General features: G+C 43.1%; 1 protein-coding gene across 2 annotated transcripts in view; it reads right to left on the bottom strand.

Annotated features, from left to right (window-relative positions):
* The window catches only part of ATP6V1H (ATPase H+ transporting V1 subunit H), a 35,989-nt gene extending 11,886 nt beyond the window's left edge, over nucleotides 1-24,103 (bottom strand). For both annotated transcript variants that reach the window (XM_066623982.1, XM_066623984.1), the window contains exons 1-8: nucleotides 24,000-24,103; nucleotides 16,970-17,092; nucleotides 13,248-13,350; nucleotides 10,383-10,472; nucleotides 8,176-8,289; nucleotides 7,445-7,549; nucleotides 6,118-6,156; nucleotides 1,154-1,251 (exon numbers count right to left, since the gene is read on the bottom strand). In XM_066623982.1, the coding sequence (XP_066480079.1) occupies nucleotides 1,154-1,251; nucleotides 6,118-6,156; nucleotides 7,445-7,549; nucleotides 8,176-8,289; nucleotides 10,383-10,472; nucleotides 13,248-13,350; nucleotides 16,970-17,073 (653 nt within the window). In that variant the 5' untranslated portion in view covers nucleotides 17,074-17,092; nucleotides 24,000-24,103. The remainder of the gene's footprint in view (nucleotides 1-1,153; nucleotides 1,252-6,117; nucleotides 6,157-7,444; nucleotides 7,550-8,175; nucleotides 8,290-10,382; nucleotides 10,473-13,247; nucleotides 13,351-16,969; nucleotides 17,093-23,999) is intronic.
* Between the last annotated feature and the right edge of the window lie 1,378 nt (nucleotides 24,104-25,481).

Genomic DNA, 25,481 nt, shown 5'->3' with positions numbered 1-25,481 from the left:
TGGCCAAACAGACCAGCAGAGGGCTCTCCTTCACCCTTTGAAAGGTGGTTAGCTGGCACTGGAATCAGATGGAAAATGCCAGGTGACAGCTGAGGCAAAGGTCACTGCCCCAAAGCGACACTATACAACAACAGTATTTATATACCGCTTTTCAACAAAAAGTTCACAAAGCGGTTTACAGAGAAAATCAAATATCTAATGGCTCCCTGTCCCAAAAGGGCTCACAATCTAAAAAGATGCAACACCAGCAGACAGCCACTAGAAAAGACACTGCTGGGGTGAGGTGGGCCAGTTACTCTCCCCCTGCTAAATAAAAGAGGAGCACCCACTTGAAAAAGCACAGTCCTTTGTCACAGTCTTAGCCAGTCCTTTGTCAATGGTGCCATTATCCCCCAACACCACCACCTTGTCCACAAATACCCATTCTAAAACATGTCACTGCAATTCTCTAGCATTAATAAAACAGCAGTATTCTCAGACAAGGACTCTGATCCATTGGCTTTCGGGGGGCAGGGGGGAGGTCCAAATCCTATAAATAGTGGGTGCTCCTTTTTTTAGCAGGGGGAGAGTAACTGGCCCACCTCACCCAGCACTGTCTGTTCTAGTGGCTGTCTGCTGCTATTCATTTGCATCTTTTTAGATTGTGAGCCCTTTTGGGACAGGGAACCATTTAGTTATTTGATTTTTCTCTGTAAACCGCTTTGTGAACTTTTAGTTGAAAAGCAGCATATAATACTAATACTAATACTAATAAATACCTTCTCAGAAAATAGTGAAAAAGTGTGATTCAGACATAGGCCCTTGAAAGAGTATTTGTGTGTTTACCTGAATTTTGTGCCTCCGACACTAAATTGCACTGATACAGTTTGTTTGCAGTGTACATTGTGTAACACCCCCCTCCCAATAGGTACAGGAAATAATTTGGGAATTCTATTAAAGGCCTCCAGCTCCTTCATAGAAATATAATACCTAGAGTTCTGCAGAAGAAATATACTTTCCAGGTGTGACATGTCAAACATGCTCCAAGGAAATTATTTAAAAAAACACACACACACACACAAGCACAACAGGCTGCAGTCTGAAACAGAGTCACTCAGCAAATACTCCCTTTACATATCAGAAGTTTAGCATTTTCTGTGCAACATATACTCACCAATTCACCCCATCGGATTCTACCCATGCGAACCTGTATTCGTTGACCCTGAGCATCAACTGCAAGCATCCAGCAACACACTGGACATACTGCGAGCTCTAAAACAAAAGAACACAGCATTGCTAAATATACAAAAAATATTAACTCCCTGCTTCCCAATGCAGATGTCATTGTAAGAGTGTAGCAAAATGCCAGGGGTGGGGGAAGGAAGCATTGCAAGATCATGCTAACAAGTCCCACCCCTGGACTGATGTATGCTTTCACCACTGCTAATCATGGAGAGGATCTCTTCCCAAGCACACCATTTCTCAATGCAGACAAATGCTGTCCTCATAGTTGTTGGGGAGGGGACATACATCATGGTGTTTTGAGAGCACGTGCTTGGGAGATCCATCAGTGTGGAGGGCAGGCATGCTAGCACCCCCCTGCACATTATTCTATACACTTGTAGCAACAGCTACACAAGGGGAAACGTGAAAATGTTTAGGGGTACTCCAGATGCCTACACTGCTTTCACTGCAACTTAAACCAAATCTGTCTTTGTCAGTACAAATCGCTTTGCTACAGCTGAATTCACCCACCAACACAAACACACACACACACACACACACACACAACACCAGTTGTGCCACAGTGTGGGCAAAGAACCCTTGAGGGGAAATATCAGTAGTTAGGCCAACAGATCAACTTATTTACCAGTAATTTGGCTTCAACAGATTTGTGGATCCTGCACAAATTTGTGGATTCCAAAAGCATGATATGCTCTGTATGCTTCGGGGGGGGGGGGGGGAACCTGCTCTGGGATGTTGAAATACCCACACATTTAGATGGTTTTGAGATGACATTCAAGGTATGTCACAGGCCATTGCAATAACAACCATATGGAGTTGTGCTCATAGGCACCATCTACCTCCGAACACCAACTGCTGGGAGGAGCAATGTGTGTTTCCCCAAGTCATTTGGTTGGCCACAGTAGGTAACAAAACACTAAAATGATAAATCTTTTGTTGGGTCTAGCAGGTGGTTTTTAGAAAAACCACCAACAAATTCAAATCTTAACAATACTGTGTTCTACTTTCTATTGATTTCTCTACATCCCTAGATAAGCATATTTTAGAAAGAAAGAAGCCAAACTTTTCAAAATAATTATTAGAGAAACAAAATTTCAGGGGATATCCAATACTGGTTGAAACACTAGTAAGCAAACTGATACGGCAACAAACAACATAGTCTGAGCAACCTTCCTGGTGAAATGTGTGGCAGCACAGCTGCAGTGGAAGTGCCACACTACTGAAAAAGGCTGCCACCCACCGTGAGAGGGCCGTGCGGCAGTGAAATGGCAGCCGCTGAGCTCAGGCTTAGTTGGGCTGAATCAGGCGGTAGTGCTTGAGTGCCCCTACCCCAGTCTCTGTCAGCTTTTCTTCCTGGAGCTCAACAAAAGCAATTCTATCACTGAGAGCTCCAGTGACAATAGCTGCCATAGGGTTCATGCAATAAAGGAAAAAATAGAAGGAACATTAGCCTATGAGATGAGTGAATGCAGATTACATTTCCCATAATTTTATATAAGCAGCATAGGAACAAAGATGTACCCCCTAACCAAGGACACTTGAATCAAGAGGCAATCCTTAACCAAGGACACTTGAATCAAGAGACAATCCTTTATTTTTCGGAAGCAAGATATAACTGAAACCAAGGGCAACTGCTTTGCACCTGTGGCACATTATAACTATACAAGCCATGAACTGCTTAAGGTTGAGCCTACATTAGCACACATACCTTCCTCAGAGCAGTTATGCAACCGTTATTGTTTTATACATAACTGTCAAAGGCCATCTTCCTACACCGCTTCTGAATGAGTCCCTGAACCTCAAACAAGCAGCCACAGATTAAACAGATGCTCTCCATGTAAGACCCAACACACAATACATACATATGAACTCGGAGATCAGTGTTTATATTGCCCACAAGTACAACGGAAAATATTCCATTGCAAAATTCACAAAAGCTAATGCTACAATTCACGGTTCACATTCTTCCCTACACCAAGATTATTTCAGTGTAGAAAAAAAATACAGTCCTATGCTTCGAAACAGGCCTTCTCACATCACACATGCAAGCTGCAGAAAAATTAAATCAACTCAAAGGCCCTATTTGATTTTTCTCTGTAAACCGCTTTGTGAACATTTAGTTGATAAGTGGTATATAAATACTGTTATTATTATTATTATTTCCTAAGATATCCATATCAAAGAACATGAGGAAATCAAAGGTAGTTAAATGTGACCAAAATTCAGATTATATGCAGCCCTAATATACTAGCTAGCATTTTTTGCAATCCCAACTACCACGTAAAATAATGTTTCAAGTCATTATGGTTACCAATATACTTTAAAATCTTCAGTGGCATTCAGGAGTAGTAAGATTTTACTAATTTATTTAACAAATCATTCCCAAATATCCAAATCAAGATTTTTCAAACTATTCCATAGTTGAAGGTTCACCATTCAGAAAAATAAACTGACCCACCTGGTTACTACCTTAGCATTAGTGTGGAATGTGTCTCGTAAAGAAAAGATGTACATAATGAACATCCAAATTAGATTCAGGCCTTCATCAGAAAATATATTTATGATACAATCTCATAGCTAAATAAACTATCATCTCTGTTTAGAACAATTTCAGATTAGTCTACAAACCCTGCTATGGAACAGGTTTTGAGTAAGAACCTGAAGGTCTCAAAAACAGCTTGTTAGCATCTGGTGCTCAGATCAGATTGACAACAACTCATGTAATAGCTGACAAAGCAAGGGCTAGACTTTGAAACGAGACACACAACCCAATCTACCTAAATTCTCCACCCCACCCTGCCAAAAAAGCCATGCTAATAGAACATGTGCTGCATCTGCGGAGGGGAGGCAGTTGGAAAGGTCTCCTTGGGGTAAGTGAACTTTTGTTCGCTATAGGACTTCTCGGATCCACACCTGCTATTTAGCAGGCATGTCCTAGACATGCAACAGTGACAGTACGGGAAACAGAAGGGGTTAGAACAGGGGTGCTCACACTTTTTTGGCTCGAGGGCTACTTTGAAACCCAGCAAGGCCCGGAGATCTACCAGAGTTTTTTTTACAATGTTCGCGCCATCATAACATATAATATTTATGTGTACAATGTATGTTGGTGTACCTTGAGCCCCACTGAGTATAACAGGACTTACTCCTGAGTAGACATGCCTAGGATTAGGCTGTGTGGCTGCAATCGTAGCCACACTTACCTGGGAGTAAGCCCCATTGAGTACAATGGGCCTTACTCCCAGCGTTTCCTCCCAGAGGCACCTGAAGGGGGGGGCCGGCACTCCACGATCTACTCATTTTGCCTCGCGATCTACCGGTAGATTGTGATCCACCTATTGAGCACCCCTGGGTTAGAATATCAGCGTACATGAGTGCCACTGATCCTGCACCCAGTTCACCTCCCTCCCTTCGCATGCTGCTGCCAGTTGTAGCAATGTGCACAAAATGGCCACGAGTGGCAAGTTGTGCAAGCTGCCAAAACCCATTTAACAACAGTGTAACTCTATTTCACTGTTGTATAAACCCCTCCATGCGCCAGTCACTTAAATAACTCCTCTTACCCCTCCCCTTCATCTACTATATTTGCTGTGGCTATATAGACTGTAGACTCTTTGGGGGAAGTCTTGTCTTCTCACTCTCAGTATAAAGCATCATGTACACAAACTGTGCTACATAAATAACAGGAACAGAACAAGCAGCTTAAAATTCTGCTTTCTTACACACATATTGGAAAACGAGTACTGTAATTTATTTTAAGCATTCATTTCCCCTTCCATGCAACTGGAAAAATATTAATGAGCCCATAATAGCATCACACCAAATTATATTAATTGATGAGCAACATCATCTTTTTCCCCTCCTTTGCTATTTCAGTATTGTACACAGACTACATTTGATGGGAGTGTTTTTATTTCGTAGGGACATCAAGTGGCAACACTGAGCAGTACAACTTTGAGATGAATGGCATTTTTTAAGACTGACTTCTGAACTGTCTGTAATCCTAACTTTGTGGAAATGCTGATCTTTGAGCATTATAATATTAATGTATCTAATGAGCATTCATAGAAATACATGTTGAAAGAGGAGTATTTCAGAAATGCCATATCAGTCTACGTTCTTTGCTGAGTTTGTAGCAAAGCTTGAGGAAAAATAGTCAAAATTATCATTTTTTTAAAATCAGTTTCATAAAACATTTCTGCAGAATGCCAACAATAAATGACCCCTGACAGCTACATTTGTTTACATCCTGGAAAACAGAATCACATACTACAGTTTTATAATATAGGTATCATTCAAAATTTAAAAAAACTAGAGTAAATAGGGGGGAAAACATCTATGTTGGAAACACATTTTCTTCTTCTCTACCCTCTCAAAAAAATGGTTTGGTTCTGGTCTATATCTAGGGTCAAGTTCCTGTACAAACACCTGACATTGGAGGTGGTGGTTGGAATCTAATCCACATCTCCCATCTATGAAAATGGAAGCCAACCAATACTGAAGTCTTCAGAAAAAAGTAGAGGACACAGAAACTAAATTCAGACACAGAGAAACCTTAGTTTTCACTACATAAATGAGGCCTTGAGAGTCACAAATTTACGCTCTTTCATCCCACTCCTCGTACCTCCTCCACTCCATTGTGGAGCCATGATGTCAACCACACAGTTTCTTAGTTTAAGCCACAGCATCATGGCTTGGCAACACTAGGAACTGTGACTTAATGTAGGCTTTCAAACTAGGACATAAAACTAAAGTTTGATGTTGGCTTCAGATTTCAAATTCCAAAAACACGAAGATACATTTTTATATTGGTTATTTAAAGAATACTTCCAGGGACAGTTTCCAACACTTGACAAAATGCCCACAAAGCGATAAATACAGAAAGAAACTTACATCGGTTCCAGCTTCATTAGCACTTCCAATTCCACGTTTCTAGTGTGCAAAGGAGAACAACATAAAGAAAAAGATAATTAGCAGTTGTGTGTAGCTTTTTTACTGTACAGACGTGCCCCAGCATCTGCAGGGATTCCATTCCAGAACCCCCACGGTTAACGGAAACCGCAGATACCAGGAAACGCCCCCACCCAGCCGCCAAAGGCAAGGGGACCTCAGCTCCTCTTGCCTCTGGAGGGTCCTCTGAGTCCAACAAAGGCCATGCATGTCCGTCCAGTGTCTGTGCCAGGCTCAGCCTGAGCCTTGCAGTAAAAAAACATGACTTCCAGTTTTATTTAAAAATTGAAGTTGTTTTTTTTACTGCAAGACTCAGTCTGGAAAAGGCTGCAGACAGATGTGCATGGCCTCTGCTGGGCTCAGAGGACCCTCTGGAGGTGAGGGAATTGAACTCCCCTTAGGTCGGGAGGAGGCGCGGGGGGGCACAGACCTGATCTGCAGATAAGTGAATCTGCGGATACAGGATCCACGGATACAGGGACCCCGTTTTAGATTGAGGAAATCCTTACAAACACCTTATAAAGCAATAAGTTTTAATTCTTCCCCCTCCCCCATATTGTAGCTATGGAGCAGAGACTGAAGAGGAGTGACTTACCTAAGGCCACCTAATGAGCTCAAGGCAAAGGCAAGATTCAGAATCCAATCCTATCCAACTTTCTAGGGCTGATGCAGTCATAACGCAGCCTGAGTTAAGGGAATAAACATTCACTCACCTTGAGGAGGCCTCCATGATTGTCCTCTCCCACCACAGCATCAGCATTGGAAAGTTGGATAGGATTGGACCCTCTGTGGCTTTGCCATTGTTACATGAGAAAATCAGGTTCTAAAGGCTCTCAGGTAAGATACAGTAGTGTATAATATCACATGTACATATATGGGCATATACATAGGCCAATTTTAACACACACAAATGCAGACAATTAGCAAAAAGCTCTATTTATCTTTGTTTCCTTCTAGAATAGCAAGAAATCTCTTTCCATCTTTGGAATATGGTTTAATGATCCTTGCAATTAATCATACATTGGTGGGAACTACACTTAGGATAAAAGTGGATTGACATGGTACCCCTACTCCTCCAAAGGGAAAACAGAAAATACTAATTTCTTTATTCTGTCTTCTGGGTCCTGTCCTTATTTACTTATATCACACCACTTACACTAAGCCACAGCACATCAGTCAAAGTATCGTTTTTCTATCATCACAGCATTTATTTACATAGTAAAATTAGAATGAGATAAGTAGATTCAACCTGTACTATGTACACATTTACCTGTGAACTAAGCTGAGCTTTAATCCAGTTGATGTAGTAATTTAGATCACTGCCTTCCATCAGTTCTCTTCCCCAAGCTGCTAATTTAGCAATAATTCTGGCTGCCTGAAAGAAAATAAAACCACAGTTGTATATGATCTGGATCATAATACTGGCATCCGCAAGATGTTCCTTAACAAGGCTGTATCTGAACCAAAGTTACTTCAAAAAACCAACTACCAAGTCATTCATTTACATTAACGAGTTTTCTTCACTGTAAACCCCAAGCCTAGTCAGAGGAAGTGTACGGTATAACCAGTGCACTGAAAAGCAATGAACCATCATTTTAACACCTTCATCACTCTGCTGCTTTAATTGCAATATCCTAAAGTTGGTCAAATTGATCTTGCAGCATCAATGTGGACTTTAAATCATTCTTTAGTGGAAGAGAATACCATAAATTAAGGGAAATTGCTGAGGATACTTCTCTTTCCATGAAAAACGTAAATCTTTAAATTGTGTTTATTTGGAGATTTACATAGCCCTTCAGACACACTGTTATATTTAAAATATAGTTCACTGTACAATGTTTTGCATGATTTTTACAACTAGACAGCACCACAGCCTACACTTCATGCATCAACACAGATTTATAAAAATAAAACATGCACTCTGTAAATGTTCTACTGATGTGCCTTTGGAATCTACAGCTCCTTCCCAAACCCAGAGTGTTAAACCAATTCAAACCTTACCATGTGCACAGTGAAAAAATCTTGACGATTCAACATTGGGAGAAAATAGGACCAAGCAGTGTTCTTGCCCCGTCTGGCATAGTCAAAGAAAATGCTAACACGCTGGTGATTTTCCTGCAAGAAGGTTTAACAGAAAAGTTCACAGCTGATACCAAACTGGAAAGGTCTGCAAGTACTTTGAAAGACAGTGTCATCATTCAAAATGTCAGCAAGACAGAAAAAGCGGAGAGAGAGCCTTTAATAAGAAAGATCTTGAAGGGAAAAAAACCCCGCCATAATGGTAAGTACTTTAAGAACAAAAATGTGATCTCATGTCTGAAGAAAATGGCATATGATGGAAGCAAAAGAAGCAAACCCAGAAGACTTCCATCAAATCTTGCCCAATACGTGCGTAGCTGTCTTGTGAAGGATAATGATAAGTTAACTTTGCCCACTGCAGTCAAGACAAGAAATAATCTAGAACTGCTAATAGGAAAAAAAAGTTGCAGGGCAATGTAGAACAGATGCTTTAGGGGTGCAATAGAATATTGACTACTAGAAGTCTTTATAAGGTAAATATTTGCATGCTTTAATTAAAAGGGATGCCATCCTCAAAGCACAAGAACAGACAAAGTAGCTGTTGAGATCACTCCACCAGTATCGTTGGCCTGCATCTCAGGCATACTTTCCTTGAGTGAATTCAAATATATGTGCTCAACAGACAAAAAAGAAAACAACAGATTGAATACTGCATCGGATGCCAATTCCGTCCACCATTCGACTTACTAAGTACAAGCTGGAGAGAGTGCAAGATTAGAAAATGAAATTCCTGTTTCCTCATTCGGTTTCAGTTCCAACCTCCTCTCATAATTTTTAATGGGAAAGTAAGGGATTTTCAAGCATAATTTAATAATTTTAAATACACCACATTTTTAGCTTTTCATGCTGACTCCTGAACGTAACCCTCATGTAAGTTGAGGGATGCCTCTATGACCACCAGTGAAGATGGACAAGTAAGGCAGTTGTGGTCAGTAGCCAAAAGATGGTCAATAGCCCCCATGCTTGGCTTGTGAGCTTCTCAGAAGCAACTAGCTAGACACCATGAACAACAGGATGCTGGCTTAGATGGATTTCTATTTGTTCCAGCAAAGAAATTCTATGTCTCCTAGCTTTGTCTGTAATGACCCTTATGTCCACCATGTGTTTACACTTGTGCATTTTCCACTTGAAAACTTACAATGTTATTTGTGCGGATAAATACAAAGACGTTATGCTGTAAACATGAAGCTGCAGTTGCACATGATTGTTCCACTAATTCATAAAAGCAACCAATCAAAAGCTGGCTGACTTGCTTTTATACAATTAATTAGTTGATTTAGCAACCTGTAACAGTGTCTCAAAATAAATGATCTTGAGGCCTTTTGAAACTACTATGCTCTAAAAACTACATTAAAACTAAGATCTGGTGGGGTCTCAGCTGTTGCAATGCACTTTCAGAGATAGCAGGCAAACCACCATCTCTCAGAGCTAAATCCTATCGGCTGCAACACCGGTGATATGAGTGGACCGCTGGTGCTGGGTGTTGCAAATGTGCTATAAAATACATTTGCAGCACCGGGAGAGGAGGTGACCATCAGCACCAGAAGGATGTCATAGGAGAATGCCCAGAGTAAGTCACACCACCAGTGGTGCAGCTTGTCAAAGTGACTGGCCCAGGTGGGGAGTGGGACCGGTGGAGGCAGGCAGGCGCTGGCATTGGGGATGGAAGGGTGCACAACTGGGCAGGGGGGAAGCGATTTTGAATGGCACCTTTGGGCTTTTGCCCAGCTTGGTTCCCCTAGGAATGCCACTGCACAGGGCTGGCTGGACAATGTGGTAAATGGATGCCCATGTCTTAGATTGCAAATTGCTGTTAGTAAGCATAAGAGCCTCACATGACCCATTTCTGGCACGCTCTTACATGAGATCAGTTTCATCTATACATTCTACCACACACCCTGCAAGTGTATTCCACCAGATTCTGCTGCTCTGTATCTTCCATTTTCTTCCGGGGAAAGGAAACACACAAACTCTAAAGAAGTCCGGCTAAATCAAGGAGGGCCGTTTGGTGGGTTGCCTCTAGTCTTTCTAAACAATGCAAGGCAGATTGCAAGTAGAAAGTCACCTACATGGAAAGAAAACACCCACATATCAACAAGCATTAGAGTTGAAAAGGTTAATTAACTTACCTGCAGCATATCATCAACCATAGTTAAAATGTACTGAACTGTCTGTTCCTTGGAGATATGAGTCATCAGGTTTATGAATGTTTTAGCACACTGGGGGGGAAAAAGCATTTCAAGAAATTAAACCATTAGCAACTGTTTGCATTCTCATTTCACAGCATAACTTGGCAAACTCAGGCTGCATGGCAAACACCAAACATGTTCAACTGTAATATCCACAAGGACTGAATACCATGGAAACCTTGACCCAAAACTGCCCCTGCACAGGGTTCACTCTTTCCACTTGCACTCCCAGAGGAATAAACGCAGACTAAGCAGCAACAATACTTGCTTGATTGCTACCTCCAGTACATAAAGGAGCATAGCACTGTGTTTAATGCATGCCCTATGAATTGAAGACGGCAGATTTTGGAGACCAAATTCACACTGATACACTCCCACAGGGTAAGAGAAGTTTATATGTGTTTTTATTTATTCAAAGGGGCAGCTATAAGGCAGTCTCCACAATCAACATGCTTAACTATCCACACCAAATCAACTTGAAAAGAACTAAATGTGCACAACCAATGCAAGAAAAAGCAGAAGGTTTGTTCTGAGTTCAAAAAGTGGTAGGGATATTCATGATGTAATTTCTTGGTTGTTTCTCTTTTACTTGCCACAGTATGGGTGTTTTTAGGGGGAGGAGAAAGGAGAGAGATAATTTATACACAGTGAGCCCATATTTGAACACAACACTTTTAAATTAGATTTACAACATACTGTGTCACTGCAGATGGAAGGAAATCCTAAAAATCACCCTCTGAGCCCTTGATCACACACACAAGCACATACAGAACAAGTAGCCCAACTTGCAATTTTGGACTAGCATTTCCATTTTGAGGCAAGAGTGTAGCAAGATTAAAATATCTGATTATAGCAGCAGGTCCCATGAACACTCAAGAGCAAGATCACTGTTTTACTAAGTAGTCCAAGTAGTCTGATGGCAGGGCCTATGAGAGGAATTTTGTCAGGGGGTACAAAGTTTCTTCTGGGCCCCTTCCCAAAGGGGGAGGGGGACAATAGGGCAGGCAGAACAGGGTACAAACTAAGGCAGGTGGAAGGTGCTGACAGCCACAATAGTCTTTGGAGCCCAGGTCTACTCAGCTTCTTGATGCAGAGCCCAGGTCTAGTTGATCATGTGGCATTGGCAGCTAGATATGGTAATATGGAAAACCAAACAAACTCCTCTCTAAAATCTTTGAAATATAGAAAATCGATAGCAGAAGATGAGCATCATTGTGTTTAGGCTTACACTGGACTGGACCACAATGAACTTCTGCAGCAGCAGTAGCCCCACACCTGGGTCACTGAGCTTCTATACACTCCTTCATGGTTATGGGATCCACAAGCCAAAGAGCTACTGTAGCAAGCCAGCTTCCTCCTAGATTTGACACTGTGTTCAGGATGGTCATGGCTGCATTCCTGAGCCCAGTGTGTATGGCATCAGTTAACACTGCATGCACAGAGCATCATAAGCAGGCAGTGAGTTCAGGTGAGACAGGAAAATGTCAGATCCCAAGATTTTCTGGGCCTCCTCCTTTGGCTCCTGGGCCCCCTTTCTGACCCTGGGCCCGGGTACAAATTACCTTTACCCCCCTCTCCTAGGCTCTGTCTGATGGTGCCTGGAACTGCTGGATAAAATTCCAATTTTTAAGGCTTGCATGAAGTAAGTTTCTTGCCCTCATGACTGAAGATGGCAAGAGATGAAGTCTTAGGATGGATTCACCCATGCAAGCTTATAATTCCAGGCCTGTGTCATTGTGATGATCTTCCATGTGTAGAACAGCTATCATAGACTATGCATCGTATGCACATCATTCATAAAACAAAATTTATGCTTTCACTATGTGTTCTGTTTCACAGTGTGGGCAGTTTAAATGTTCAACTGCAAGGTGAGATTCCAAGCCATTGTATGGATGAATCAGCTCCAGAAACCAGCCGGTTATCAACTACAATCTGATTTGATTACTTTATGTTGCTAAATAATGTCATTGCCTGTGGTTTCTTTAAATATATTTATGGCCAACAATGCCAAGATGAGAGCAATTGATCTGGCACGTTTCAGATGGCATCCACATACACAACACATATGGCTTGAAATCAGTAGGCCTTGAGCCCAAAATGCATCCAATTGAAACAGAGCCTCATTGTGCTATTTCTTGAACTGTGCCCATTGCTCATAAAGAACTGCATATTTAAAAAAAATCTCAAGTAGACAGCATCATACTTCCACAAATCACCTTATATCAGTGCAGACAAATGTAAACCTTTTCGAATGAAAATGTCAGAGAGAAAATTTTTTTTAAGATTAAACTTCTAGATCAGGGGTGCACAAACCCCAGCCCTGTGGCCACTTGCAGCCATTAAGGACTCCCAATGCGGCCCTCGGGGACACCCCAGTCTCCAATGAGCCTCTGGTCCTCCGGAAACTTGCTGGAGCCCGCACTGGCCCGACACAACTGCTCTCAGCACAAAGGTAACTGTTTGGCCTCTCACGTTAGCTGTGGGATGAGGGCTCCCTCCACTGCTTGCTGATTCACATCTGTGATGCAGTAGCGGCAGCAAAGGAAAGGCCGGCCTTGCCTTGTGTGAGGCCTTTTATAGGGCTTGAGCTATTGCAAGACCTTCATTCATTCATATAAGTTCCACCTCTAGTATATTAATTTATGTAAACTAATGTAAATTTATTCAAATTTTAAATGTAAATTCTTTTTTTCCCCAGCCCCCGACACAGTGTCACAGAGATGATGTGGCCCTCTTGCCAAAAAGTTTGGACACCCCTGTTCTAGATCTACAAAAGCCCTTTGCCTGCAAGAGATGCTGGTTTACCTGGTTGCCTTCTGTCTGTAACAACTCTTGTTTCTCCTCCGGGGTTCTTTTCTGCTCAAACCTTTGAATGAATTCACAGTCTTCAGATGAAATCATCTGCCCCCTAGAAATGAAAGGAAAAGATAAAGCATATGAAGACTCCCAATATTATTAGGTTAATACCCCCAGGCATATTTCCTGAGAGGATACTTTGTTTTGTGAACATATTTCCCTTCCCAAATGTATAAATAAATTAAAAACCCAACACCTTCACATTTTGCCAAAAGACAGGAAACTGTTCTGCGCATGCACCTCCCCTTACCTGTGCCAAGAAGCTTCAAAAAAGAAACACTTGTGCTTCTCAATAGTTAGCGCCTGCAGATCATGGGCAAACTTTCAGATCTGTTTCTCATATGATGGTTGATTATACTGCTTATTTAAAAAGTCTTACAATACAGAGGATAAAAACCATGCATCCAAAACTGGACGCAAGCCCTACCCATGAGCAGAACTCTAGAATGTGCCTCTGTACAGTTTGTACAATTCCTCCTCTCTTCTCTGCAACTCCCCATTCCCCATCTTAACTCATCCCCAAGACCAGCAGTGCCTTTCGAAGGGTATGTTTTTTTTTGGGGGGGGGGGATGCCAGGGGTAGGAGGGGGAGATCCATTAAATGGAAGTGATCCAAGGTAGCAGGAAAAGCAGTGCTTGCAGGAAAACAAATTGTTTCATGACAAGAGCACATGAACAAATATTCGTGGCAGCCTAAAAAACGCTCTACACTGCAGGTAGTCCTCACCACATTGCAAGTAGTCTGCAAAGAGAATAGCAGAAATGGCAGCCAAAGTTTCTCACCATCATCTTCCCTGTAATGCACAACTAGAGGAGAGTATGTTCTATATGTTCTAGAGCACATCCTCACATTGCAAAGTGTGGTGGAGATGTACAATATGCCCAACCACTGCCTTGCATGAACTGTAATCTTTTGTAAAATTTTGTAATCTTGCAAAATTCATGCGTCAAATTCAAGAAAGACATTCACAGTAATAAACATGACACTTTCTGTCCCTACTGTTTCAATGTGTATGACACATGGGGATTCACCTCATTGTTAGCAGTTATCCTTGTCTAGCAGGATGCATCAAGGCCGGTACCAGCAACGCAGCCCAGCTCGCTGTGGTGCATCCTGCTCACACATGGATGCCTTCAAACTAGTTGGCAGCTTTCCCCTCAGGACACTATTTTACCTTTCCTAAAATTTAGAGTTACTTAGCATCCTGCTCATTACCAGTCATTACAGCCTAAAGAATGAAACCTGTTTCAATAGTTAATCTTTTTAAAAAAAAATCCAAGATAATATAAATAAATATATGTGACCAAACTAACCAAGTGGGAAAATATTTCAGAGTTTTGAGAACTAGTCCTGTACAGACCCGGGGGGGGGGGGCATAGGCATTACCATCTTTAGACACAGACTTTGGCTTGTTCCACCCTGATCCCACCACAGTTTTTTAGGCTCCTCAACACTTGAGGATTTTTCAAACCATGGTAAAAGACATTATTCTGATACCACAAAAGAAAGAAGCAGCAACTGACTACAGATTAAATACAGCCCTAAGCACTGCAATTTAAAAAAAAAAAAGAACTAATACTCTTGATCAGTAAATGACACAGTAGCTTGTGATTAAGTTTTCCTTTTCATTAAGCATCAGTGGAAAGCTAGTTCCATTCCTCTTCTTTGCACATGGTGTGGCCACCCTGCTCCCTTGTATCAGTGCATTTTATCAGAACATCTCACTTCTGCTGTTAATTGCTGAAAAATTATCAGTTCATTCTGTGATCATTCTGTTCTCTTATGTGATGTGCAGACAAGCTGGGGGAGAATCTGGGTTGCATCCTCTCCTAGACACTCATAAATTAAAGCAGCCAATGGAAATCCTGGTGGCAGGGGCCAGGACTCAGACCTCCCAAACTATTCATTGTATCATTTTTGACTAGGAGACATTCTTTTCCTATAGGTTTTGTTTGCTACTTTTATTATTCCCCAAGAGTTACCATGGTTTTATGGACAATGGAGGTCACGGAAGGCTTTTGCCTCCTGGTTTCTTGGATCTTTCAATCCCTCTTTAGAAGCTGATTTTGGCTTACCAAACTCTTATCTCTAGTCTGTAGAGAGTTTTTAGAAATATACTGTCTCCCTCTCCCCTTTTAATTAAGAGACCTGCTTTCTATTAAAATGTAATTTTATTTATTGTGTATACTATAAAACTGCCTCTGCCCATGCCTGCCAACATGTATAAATTCTATCTTACAAGTTACTGGAAATGTGATTACTTTGATTTTATAGGAAAATATGTTTCCCAGCCCTCACACACAGCAGGACCAGGAAAAAACCAACACACAAAAAAGAATTAAGGCCCATTCAGAGTCATAGCAACCCCTGTGTAAAGCTTGCCTACTAGGACAGCTGGAAAGTGTGCATATGTGTGTGTTTAAACACTTAACAGGGAATGTTGGAGAAAGGCAAGGCTAGGCAATTGGGAGAGGGGAAAAAGTCACACTTGGGTATGAAACACTAGCGTAGCTCTAAAGAGCCACATGGTACCATGTGGTACCTGGCAGCACTTCAGGTCTTCCCTGGGGCGGTAGGCACCTCCCTCCCAGTGATTTGGCCCATGCAGCCTTTGGCCACTGGCTGTAAGAGTGGCAGACAGTAGGACCTGCTTGCTGTCTCCACGGCAGTCAGTCACTTGGAGCTATGCTACTGGCTTCTGAGAAATCGCCCAAGGCGTGCAATTGCCCTGAGCCTGGCTGTGGCTTCCTCCACTGCCATAGCCAGTCTCAGTGCAGTCGTCCTTGAAGCAAAGCCGCCCGCTTCAGAAGAACATAAGAACAGCCCCACTGGATCAGGCCATAGGCCCATCTAGTCCAGCTTCCTGTATCTCACAGCGGCCCACCAAATGCCCCAGGGAGCACACCAGATAACAAGAGACCTGCATCCTGGTGCTCTCCCTTGCATCTGGCATTCTGACATAACCCATTTCTAAAATCAGGAGGTTGCGCATACACATCATGGCTTGTACCCCATCATGGATTTTTCCTCCACAATCTTGTCCAATCCCCTTTTAAAGGCGTCCAGGCCAGTTGCCATCACCACATCCTGTGGCAAAGAGTTCCACAGACCAACCACACGCTGAGTAAAGAAATATTTTCTTTTGTCTGTTCTAACTCTGAAGCGGATGGCATCATTCCAAGGTGCAGTCACTGGGAGTGAAGGTGGCTGCTTCTTCCAAAACAGCCACCTTAGCACCCAGTGAGCATTCTGAGACAACTGGCTGAAGAAGTGACAGGCAGGTTCTCATGCCCACTGCCTCCTCAGTCATGCTCAGAGCAAAGCCAGCCGCTTCAGAAGTGGCCTGCCTCGCCCTGAGTGTTCCAGAGGTGATTGCAGTGACATCCTCATGTCACCACAATTACTTCCAGGGCATCCAGGTGGGTGCAGCATCTGGGGGTGTGACCTGGGGTGGACAAGATCCAGCTTGATTACTACTAACCGTCTATTTTTGTACATTTCTTGTAGTTCTTGACACAGACACTTTCCCAAAAATTTCCACTGATCCAAGATTTTTCCAGTTCACATAGACCAACTTCAGACAGTTTACATTAACACTACAGATTGCAAGAAGTCTATACAGCCTCTAGAAATGCCTTTTTTAGCCATTTATGACCAGTTCATAACTTACTGGAGATACGACTGCCAATTTACTTTATTAGCCCGAACTTCAGCAGCTTTGGCAGCAATGATATTGGTGGGGACAGCGGCATCCACAGCACCCCGGATATCCATTTTGATCTCAATTGAAAATCTGTAAAGAAAACTAGAGTAGTCAGTATCTGTTTCCAGAAAACATGACAATGCTTCAGCCTTAGAACTGGCATTAGAACAGGTTTATAGTCACAGTAACATCAGCAAACCAAGGCTGACTTATGCCATTTTGTGGTTCACACCATAAGGTGTAAAAATTCATCAACATACCTGCAAATCCACATGTTTTTAAAGAGGTTTTGCTGTACAAGTGTGTGAGGGACCATCCAAATCCACCGTCACAGCTGTGAGCAAACATGTCCATCAGGGGGATAATGGGCAGGGGGACAGGAACACCAGCAGCCCCCTACTCTTATCTTAAGCCCCTCTCACTGTTCAGCCTCTGTCATCAGTACAAGTCCTTTTTCAAAGAAGCAGGCTGGGTTCCATGCTCTGCTCCTCTTGTTCATTTGAAACAGGAGTGACATGGAGGATGAAGGTTACACACCAACAGCAGCTTCAGGGAAAGGAAGGAGAGCACAGGAAGGCTCCAGAATCTCTGTCCAAGCCCATGGGATGCTCTTATAAGCAGCTGAATGGGCAAGGAGAAACACTGTGGAGCCACAGCTCCTGCCAACCTCTTCCTTCTCAAGTAGCACTGGGGCAAGTAGGGGATTGCTGTTGTTGCTGTTTCTGCTGTAGCAATCTTCTTCTGACTCCTGCCAAGCAACTGGACCAGCTCCACTGACAACAGGCTGAAGAAAGAGGCAGATGGGGATGTCAGTTTCAACCCCTCCAACATTATTGCTTGATACAATGCTTTCAAGTCATTCTTCAAGCCAGCGTTTCCATGAAGTGTTAAGAACTAAGCTCTACGGTAGGGAATATGCAAAATTTGAACATGTGATCAAAACATGTAACCACTTTTAAAAGCCCAAAAAGAGACCAAGCCTTGAAAGATTTTTTTTTTAAAGGCTCTATAGCTACAAAAATTGAACATAATTCAGTCAGTAGATTGAAGCCTCACTGATTTCAATCAAAAGCTGAGCATCTCCTTAACTTTCTCTCACATCAATCAAGGAAATTGACAAATTTGGTTGGCTCATTCTCAGCACAATGTCTAAAGCTCACATACAAGCATTTTATCATATTATATATTATAGTAATATAACATGGTCAGCTATCAAGAGAATTTGATGCATTGCATGAACATTTTAATCAATAATAAAAATATAATACAGTGATGCCCCGCGCAACGAAAAACTCGCAAGACGAAAGCGTTTTGCGATTTTTTTGGTGACTCGCAAGATGAATTTTTCTATGGCCGCAAGACGAATTTTTTTCCTTTTTTTTTGGTTTGTTTTAAATCGCACTTCGCAAGACGAAAATTTTGCAAAACGAAACGACTCACGGAACGAATTAATTTCGTCTTGCGAGGTACCACTGTATTAGGAAACTTTTGGCAACAATTTAAGCTCTTTTACCTTTGAAAAGAGGGGCATAAAAGTAGCTAATTATTCAAAGTTGATAACATAGCTATTTTAAGTAGCTGTCCATAGGGAAGACCACATCAAAGGACGTTCACACCAAGGCAGAAACTGCAAGCTTCCAACAACTGCAAATTAATTTGTCATTTAACTTTGCATTGTTCAGACTGAGTAATCAGATCCAGAAAAAGAAGTTACTAAGGCTAGACTGAAACTCGGAAAAAGCACACATACAACAGTTTTAACAGTCAGAGTTGACGACAGGGTCCAATGGGCCCCATGGAATAAACACATGCACACAGTCGCTTACTGGCTCATCTCTCCCATCATGCCTGGCTTAGTCCCTCCAGCTAAGCCCTTCCTCCCCCCAACTTATTGGACAGGCTTGGCAGAGGCAATAGGAAGTTGCCTCCTACCTCCTGGTCTAATTTGCTTCAAGCAGCTGTGCAGGTCCCACAGCCACTCAGAGCATCCGAGTTGCATTGACTTCAGGAGGGAAGAGAAGAGAAAGTACCCAGTCAAACTAAGATGACTACAACTCCTCCTCCCTCTCTTTTGTTCCCTCCCTGAAGACAACAGGGATTGGCTGCTGGGAAAGTTGCAACAGCCTCAAAGTTCACTGAGGAAAATCTAAAGTCAAATGGTGACTTGTCATATGATAGCTCTAGATTTTTCTAAGTGTACTCTTGAGGTGGCTGCAGCTCCAATAGTAGCCAATGGGGGAATGGAACAGGTAGGGAAACCAGGTCCCTATAGAAGTTAAGAAGTCCCCAGCATGTGCCCAGGTAGACCCACCCTGATAAGAGCCTCATTAAAGAGACATGCTACCAGGTACAAATACCTCATCTACAACTGATAAAGGAAGCTGAAGCAAGCTTGGGAAAAATATGAGGTATGTCTTTGCTGCTCTTCCAATTTATGTGAAAAATTGAGAAAAACATTAGGTGCATCATGGAAGTTTCTGATGTTTCACTGTAAAATGAAAATGAATTCATTGTGGAAAATATTTTTAAAAAGCTAAGATCAGTGAATTTCTATTTTGCGCATTTGCATCTGTAATCCAGGGTAGTGGCTAAGCAGCCTCGCAGCAAATCAGGACTTCCAGGGTTCAAATTCTGTCTTGGTCATAAGCTCACTAGGTAGTCTCAAACAAGCCACACCCTCTCAAACTCTGCACTTGCAATAAGGGGATAATGATTATACTTGGGCTGCAATCCAATTTACTTGAGACTAAGGCTCACTGAATTTAGACATTCATAGAATTGCACTGTTACAAGATTGGTGTAAGGACTACATCAAGATAATGCAGATGAAATGCACACTCTGAAAATGTTATGCAAATGCAATTAATAATAAAAGTTCCCCAACTGCAAGCAAGAATCACCCAGGCAATTGAGCAACATCACAATTAAGAAACTTACTAAAGTAGTAACTATTTCCAAAAATACCACTTCTACACATTAAAAAAAGTCAGCTGACTTTGAGTGATTCACAACTGAATGCTTATCCCATTTCAGTGAATCACTGGACTATGGGACTGCACAGCATATATAAAGATATAAATAAGGATAATCTGTTTCAACCTGGAGCCCTAAGGCAAGATTTCCTCAGAACTGGTGTTGGCATTATGCTATATCTTTCTTCTAATTCTTGAAAGATAACACATCTCACTCACCCTATCTAGAATTCCATCACTTTATGTAAAGAAAAGGATTTGGAGTAAAACATTCAGAATGAGGAGAGAATCACAGTTGCTCCTCACAATCTGATCTGACAGTGTTCAGTACAGAATTTGTTTTGATTTTTTTTTTAATCTGCACAGCAGAAAGTGCTTCTGAACACAATCCCCTCTTTTTCACTTATTCAAGGACTCAGAATGAGGTTTTCTTTGGTATGGCTCCTTCTTTGTGGAAGCCTCTTCTTAGAATCATGGAATTTGTTCTGCCCCTCCATTTGTTCAATTCTATGGAACTGAAGCAAAAATTCCCAGTGGAATTATTATTTGGCTGTTATAATGTCTCCAGTGGCAATTAGGATGGTTTTTTAAATCACTGTTATATTTATTTTAAAACTTCTGTATCACCTTTCCTAGTCCAATCAAAATCTCAAGACAGCTCACAAGCTCACAGCTCACTACCAACACCACCAAAAAAAAAAAAATTCAACAATCCCCTCCCCCAAAATACAAACTGAGCAACTGTCACCAGCGAGAAGAAACAAGAACTCAGAGAGGAGACCAAAACCAAAGGCCCTGCAGAACAAAAACGTGTCAACCCCCCCTTCAAAACGCCACCACAGAAGAAGCTAATATCCAACAGGGCGCATTTCCACAAGCCCAGTGATGGAACAGATTGGACACTGTCATGTCACCACCAACCACATTTCCAAAGGTAAGGGCAGCTGCAACAGAGCCTCCCTTTAAGATCTTGCAAATAAGAGATGTTTCTTCACAAATTTAGGTCACAGCCTGTAAAAGTCTTTATAGGTCATCACCAGCAATTTTAATTGTACCTAGAAATGTACCATCTGCACTGACTGCTTGTACAACAGTGGTTTGACATGGTCACCACCTCTGACCCCAGTCAATAAGTAGGTGGTTATTAATTTCAGAAAAGCAAATAATAATAATGGGTGAAATACCTATCTCTCTCACAGAACAGCCACTGCTATTCCACATAAGAAGATTGCTTTATGAAAGAATCTCCAATTCCTGCATTTTTGTGTGAATTAGATGCTACATTAGTTGGAACAACTAATGAGGCAGAATAAATCTTCCCTTATGAGGCAAGAGTTTCCTGAGCATATTATTTGCAGCTCAAAGTACAAATGCAACTCTACTCATGAATGACTGACTAGTTGAAGTTCTTCATATGTCCAATGAGCAAAAATGTTTCCCTTTTCCAGCTAAAGGATAACTCTTCAAACAAAATTATCTTTACATTTTTTGTTCTATCAACCATTTGTTCTAATTAAGGAACAACGGAAGCACAGCTGAACACCACTGTGTACCAAAACCAGTGACCTTCACCATTTCTGCTTTGTCCTTGTTTGGATTGCTCTCGCTCTAATCCAACTGTTTGATGCCAAAACAAGTTGCCTGGTCTTAAATGCATCAAGCCATGGTTGGGACAGAATTTTTCATAAACATCAACCAATTCTGCCTGACCAAAGCAGCTCAAACCCCATTTGCTCACACACAAGAACCAGAATAATCCCTTCCAATTCTCCATTGGAGATGTGCAATGTATGTTATTAGATGAAACACAGCTTCTGCCCTCTGCATTAAAATGGCAACAAAAAGAACAGGCCCCACCTCAAAGACAAACAGCTGCACACTCTTTGTTATTCTGACACACAATGTTTTTCAGGATCCAAGTTCATCCATTCCTTGCAAATAATTAGGAGTGCCAAGATCTTCATTTAAAGAGAAACAGAATTCAAACATTCATCAAATTGGTGGAGGACAGGAGAAATGAAGCAAAAACAGATATAAAAAGTCTGGCCAAAAGCTCTCCCAGGAAGTTTATAAGAGCCACTTCCCATTTCCAAATCAGATTGACTCTGTGTTACTGTTTTTTACTTGTATAGAAACATCTATGTCTTGATGTCTTGGCCTTTTAATGATAATACTCACCACTGGACTGTATAGTGCTTTGAGCATGCAAAGCACTTTGCATGTATTATTGTGACATTATTTCACAACAAGATAAGAAGCACAACCCCCCCCCCCCAAACCTGGCAGCTGGAATTCAGAAGTAGCAGCTTGCCTAAGGCCATCTAAAAAGTTCATGGCAGAGGCAAGATTCAAAATAGGGAAGTCCCAGTTTGCAACTTATTTGTAACCATTGTGCTGCACCAGCTTTATGGCAAAGTGTTCTGCAGAGCCTCTGCTGTAAACTTGTAGAATACGGTTAAGCCAGGATTCTTAAGAGTCTCCAAGAGGAATTTTATCAGGAGGCACAAAGTTTCTTTTGGGATGCTCCCCAAAGGGGAGGGGAGCGAATGAAACAGAGCAAGGGAAGGTGGTGACAAGGGTGGGAAGAACAGGGGTGGGGAGGGGGAAGAACAGGGCAGGGGGAAGTGGTGACAGCCTGAAAAGTCTTTGGAGCCCAAGTCTACTGGGCTTCCCAATGCAGAACCCAGGCCTACCTGCTTGTGCAGTATTGGCAGCTAGGTACAGTAATATGGAAAACCAAACACACTCCTCAGACTCTCTGAAATCTTCTGAATATAGAAAATCACTGCAGAAAATTAGTATCATCGTGTTTAAGTTCACACTAGAATGGAAAGCATCCTGTGTGTACCAAAACTTGCTTCTTTTATGCCAATAAAGGTGGAATGAATGAATGAAAAAACTTGCTTCCGCAGCAGCTGTAGCCCTGCAGCTGTTTCCCTGAGCTCCTATACACTCCATCATGGCAAGCACATCCACAAGCCAAAGAGTTACTGTAGCAGGCCAGTTTCCTCCCAGATGTGGCAGTGTTAAGAAGTGTCATGCATGCATTCCTTGGCCCAGCACATATGGCTTTCAGTAGCAGCAGCAGCGCACCCAGCATCCCTCAACGGCTGCGAGTCCAGGTGAGAGAGGAAAATACAAGATCCCAGGAAATTTCTGGGGCTCCTTCTCAGGTCCCCTTTTGGATACTGGGCCTGGATGCAAATTACCTCCTGGGCCCTGGGTATATGGGGTATGGGAACCAGATGACAGAGGCATGGAACTCAATCTGGTGGTGGTGATGAGGAGGACAGGCTGACAAAGGTGGCTGGGGGGACATACTGGGCAACGCATTTGGGTTGTGTGTGTGTAGTACAGTAGTATGTGTAGCAGTGTGCATTTGGGGTGTGTAGTGCAGATAAGAGAGGAAAATATAAGATCCCAGGAAATTTCTGGGGCCCCTTCTCTGGTCCCCTTTTGGATCCTGGGCCAGGGTGCAAATTACCTCCTGGGCCCTGGGTATACATACCCCTTGGGGATATGGGAAACAGATGATGCAGGCATGGAACTCGATCTGGTGGTAGTGATGAGGAGGACAGCCTGACAAAGGCGGTTGGGGGGACATGCTGGGCAACGCTTTGGAGGCAGCTAGGGGCGTGTATGTGTGAAAGAAGGTCAAGAGCCCTGGCTTCAGAGGGAGCCAAGACGGCCACTAGCAGCCCCTACTGGAGAGGGCGGCTACAGAGGAACCTCCAAGGCCAGAGCCTGGGGGTGAGGCGCTCTGCTCAGGCTTGGCTCATCTCCCTCCCAGGGGCGCCTGGCCGTTCACCACAGCCGGAGGCCTCGGGAGCGCTGGACAGCCGAGGCCCAGCAAGGCTCGGACACCGCAGGGTCCCTCCCAGCTCGGAGAGGCACTCCCAAGCAGGCAGCTGAGGCGCCCCCAGGGTCCGGCACCCCCTCCCCTCCAGGCCGCCCCCAAGCTCTCCTCCCTCCCTCCCAAACGCGCCGCCGGGCTGAAGGCCTCCCTCGTCCGTCCCCCCCCTTACCTCCTCCCGGCTTCCTGAAATCCGCCGCGGCGAGTGACCCACACTCAGCCGCCCAGCAGTGAAGCGAGAACGAAGGCTCAAGGTCATGTGATCGCGTCCACCTGACAGCCCGCCACAAGGAGCTCGGCGCTACCGGTCCCCGGAAGGCTCAGTTCGCGAAGGAGGCCGGGGAAACAGCCAGGGCTGCGCCGGTCTTTGCACTCGGCAAGGACGTCACCCTGGCCACTGTGTGAACTCAGGCTGACTTGCTGCAGAGGCTGGGGCTCTGAGGCTGCAGTCCTGCCCACACTTTCCTGGGAGGAAGCCCCGTTGACTATACTGGGACTGACTTCTGAGTAGACCTGCATAGGACTGGGCTCTAACTCCTCATCCTTGATTTCCGGTTTAGCTGCTAAATCTGAGAACATGGGAATATTCCTCCCCCCCCCTTAACTGTTGCATTACAGGCCAATCCTATGCAAGTCCCATTGGGTTCAGTAGAGCCTCCCCCAGGAAAGTGTGTATAGAATTGTAACTTTAGCAGTTTAAGAGATGCTTTGCAAATCATCACAATACACCACAACCAATCCTATGCATGTCTACTCAGAAGTAAGTTCCACTGAGTTCAATGGGGCTGACTCCCAGGAAAGCACACACAGGATTGCAGCCACAGTAACGCTGAATGTGACAATTCCATAAGGCTTAAGCCATTTCTGCCCAATGGTGCATATACGCAACAGGGACCAAAAGTGTACACCCGTGGACCAGGCAAAAATGGGTTCAACCAAAAAGTAAATAAAATCAATATACTGTACAATAAAATCATTAAAAATAAGACACATAAAAATAGTAAATTAAAAATGATATGGATAAGAGGACCCCTGAGAATATGCAGAATGCAGTTCCCTCATCGTTTTGTTTTCCCTGGGGGCTGGGGATAAGAATAGGCCCTCAGTTTGGCTGTACTTGTGGTAAGAGGCAACTAAACAGCCACTGGGTAGATGGGACTCATTAGCCTGGGAAGGCAGCTCATCTGAGAGAAGGAAAACTCTGATCCCAAACCTCCACTGCCTTGTGGCTACATCCAGTTATGGAAAAAGCTTCAGGAGACAACCTCTGGGCAAAATCCAGAGCCAGAGTCCCTGAGGCAATTCATGGCTGAACACAGTCACATTCTGGCAACTCCTGCGATGCTGCTGGAACCAACGTATTGGCTTCTGCCTTTCCATTGGACCATTTCAGTGACGTGGAGAGGGGAGATTTACTGCATGGGTTAACAGTCTATCCCCCATATCTACTTTACCCAGGCTTCGTGCACTGGAGAATACTCTGTTCCAGAACCACTATTCAGAGCATGATACTTTAGTCTTCCAAAACTAAAGGATGCCAACAACATCACTTTGTAACAAGTGGTTCTCACACATTTAGCACCAGGACCCACTTTTTAGAATGAGAATCTGTAAGGACCCACCAGAAGTGATGTCATGACTGGAAGTGATATCA

The sequence above is a fragment of the Tiliqua scincoides genome, chromosome 4 (assembly GCF_035046505.1).
Source record: "Tiliqua scincoides isolate rTilSci1 chromosome 4, rTilSci1.hap2, whole genome shotgun sequence".
NCBI classification, from domain to species: Eukaryota; Metazoa; Chordata; class Lepidosauria; order Squamata; family Scincidae; genus Tiliqua; species Tiliqua scincoides.
Note: the sequence above shows the minus strand (reverse complement) of the source record. Positions and strands in the feature narration are given on the sequence as shown.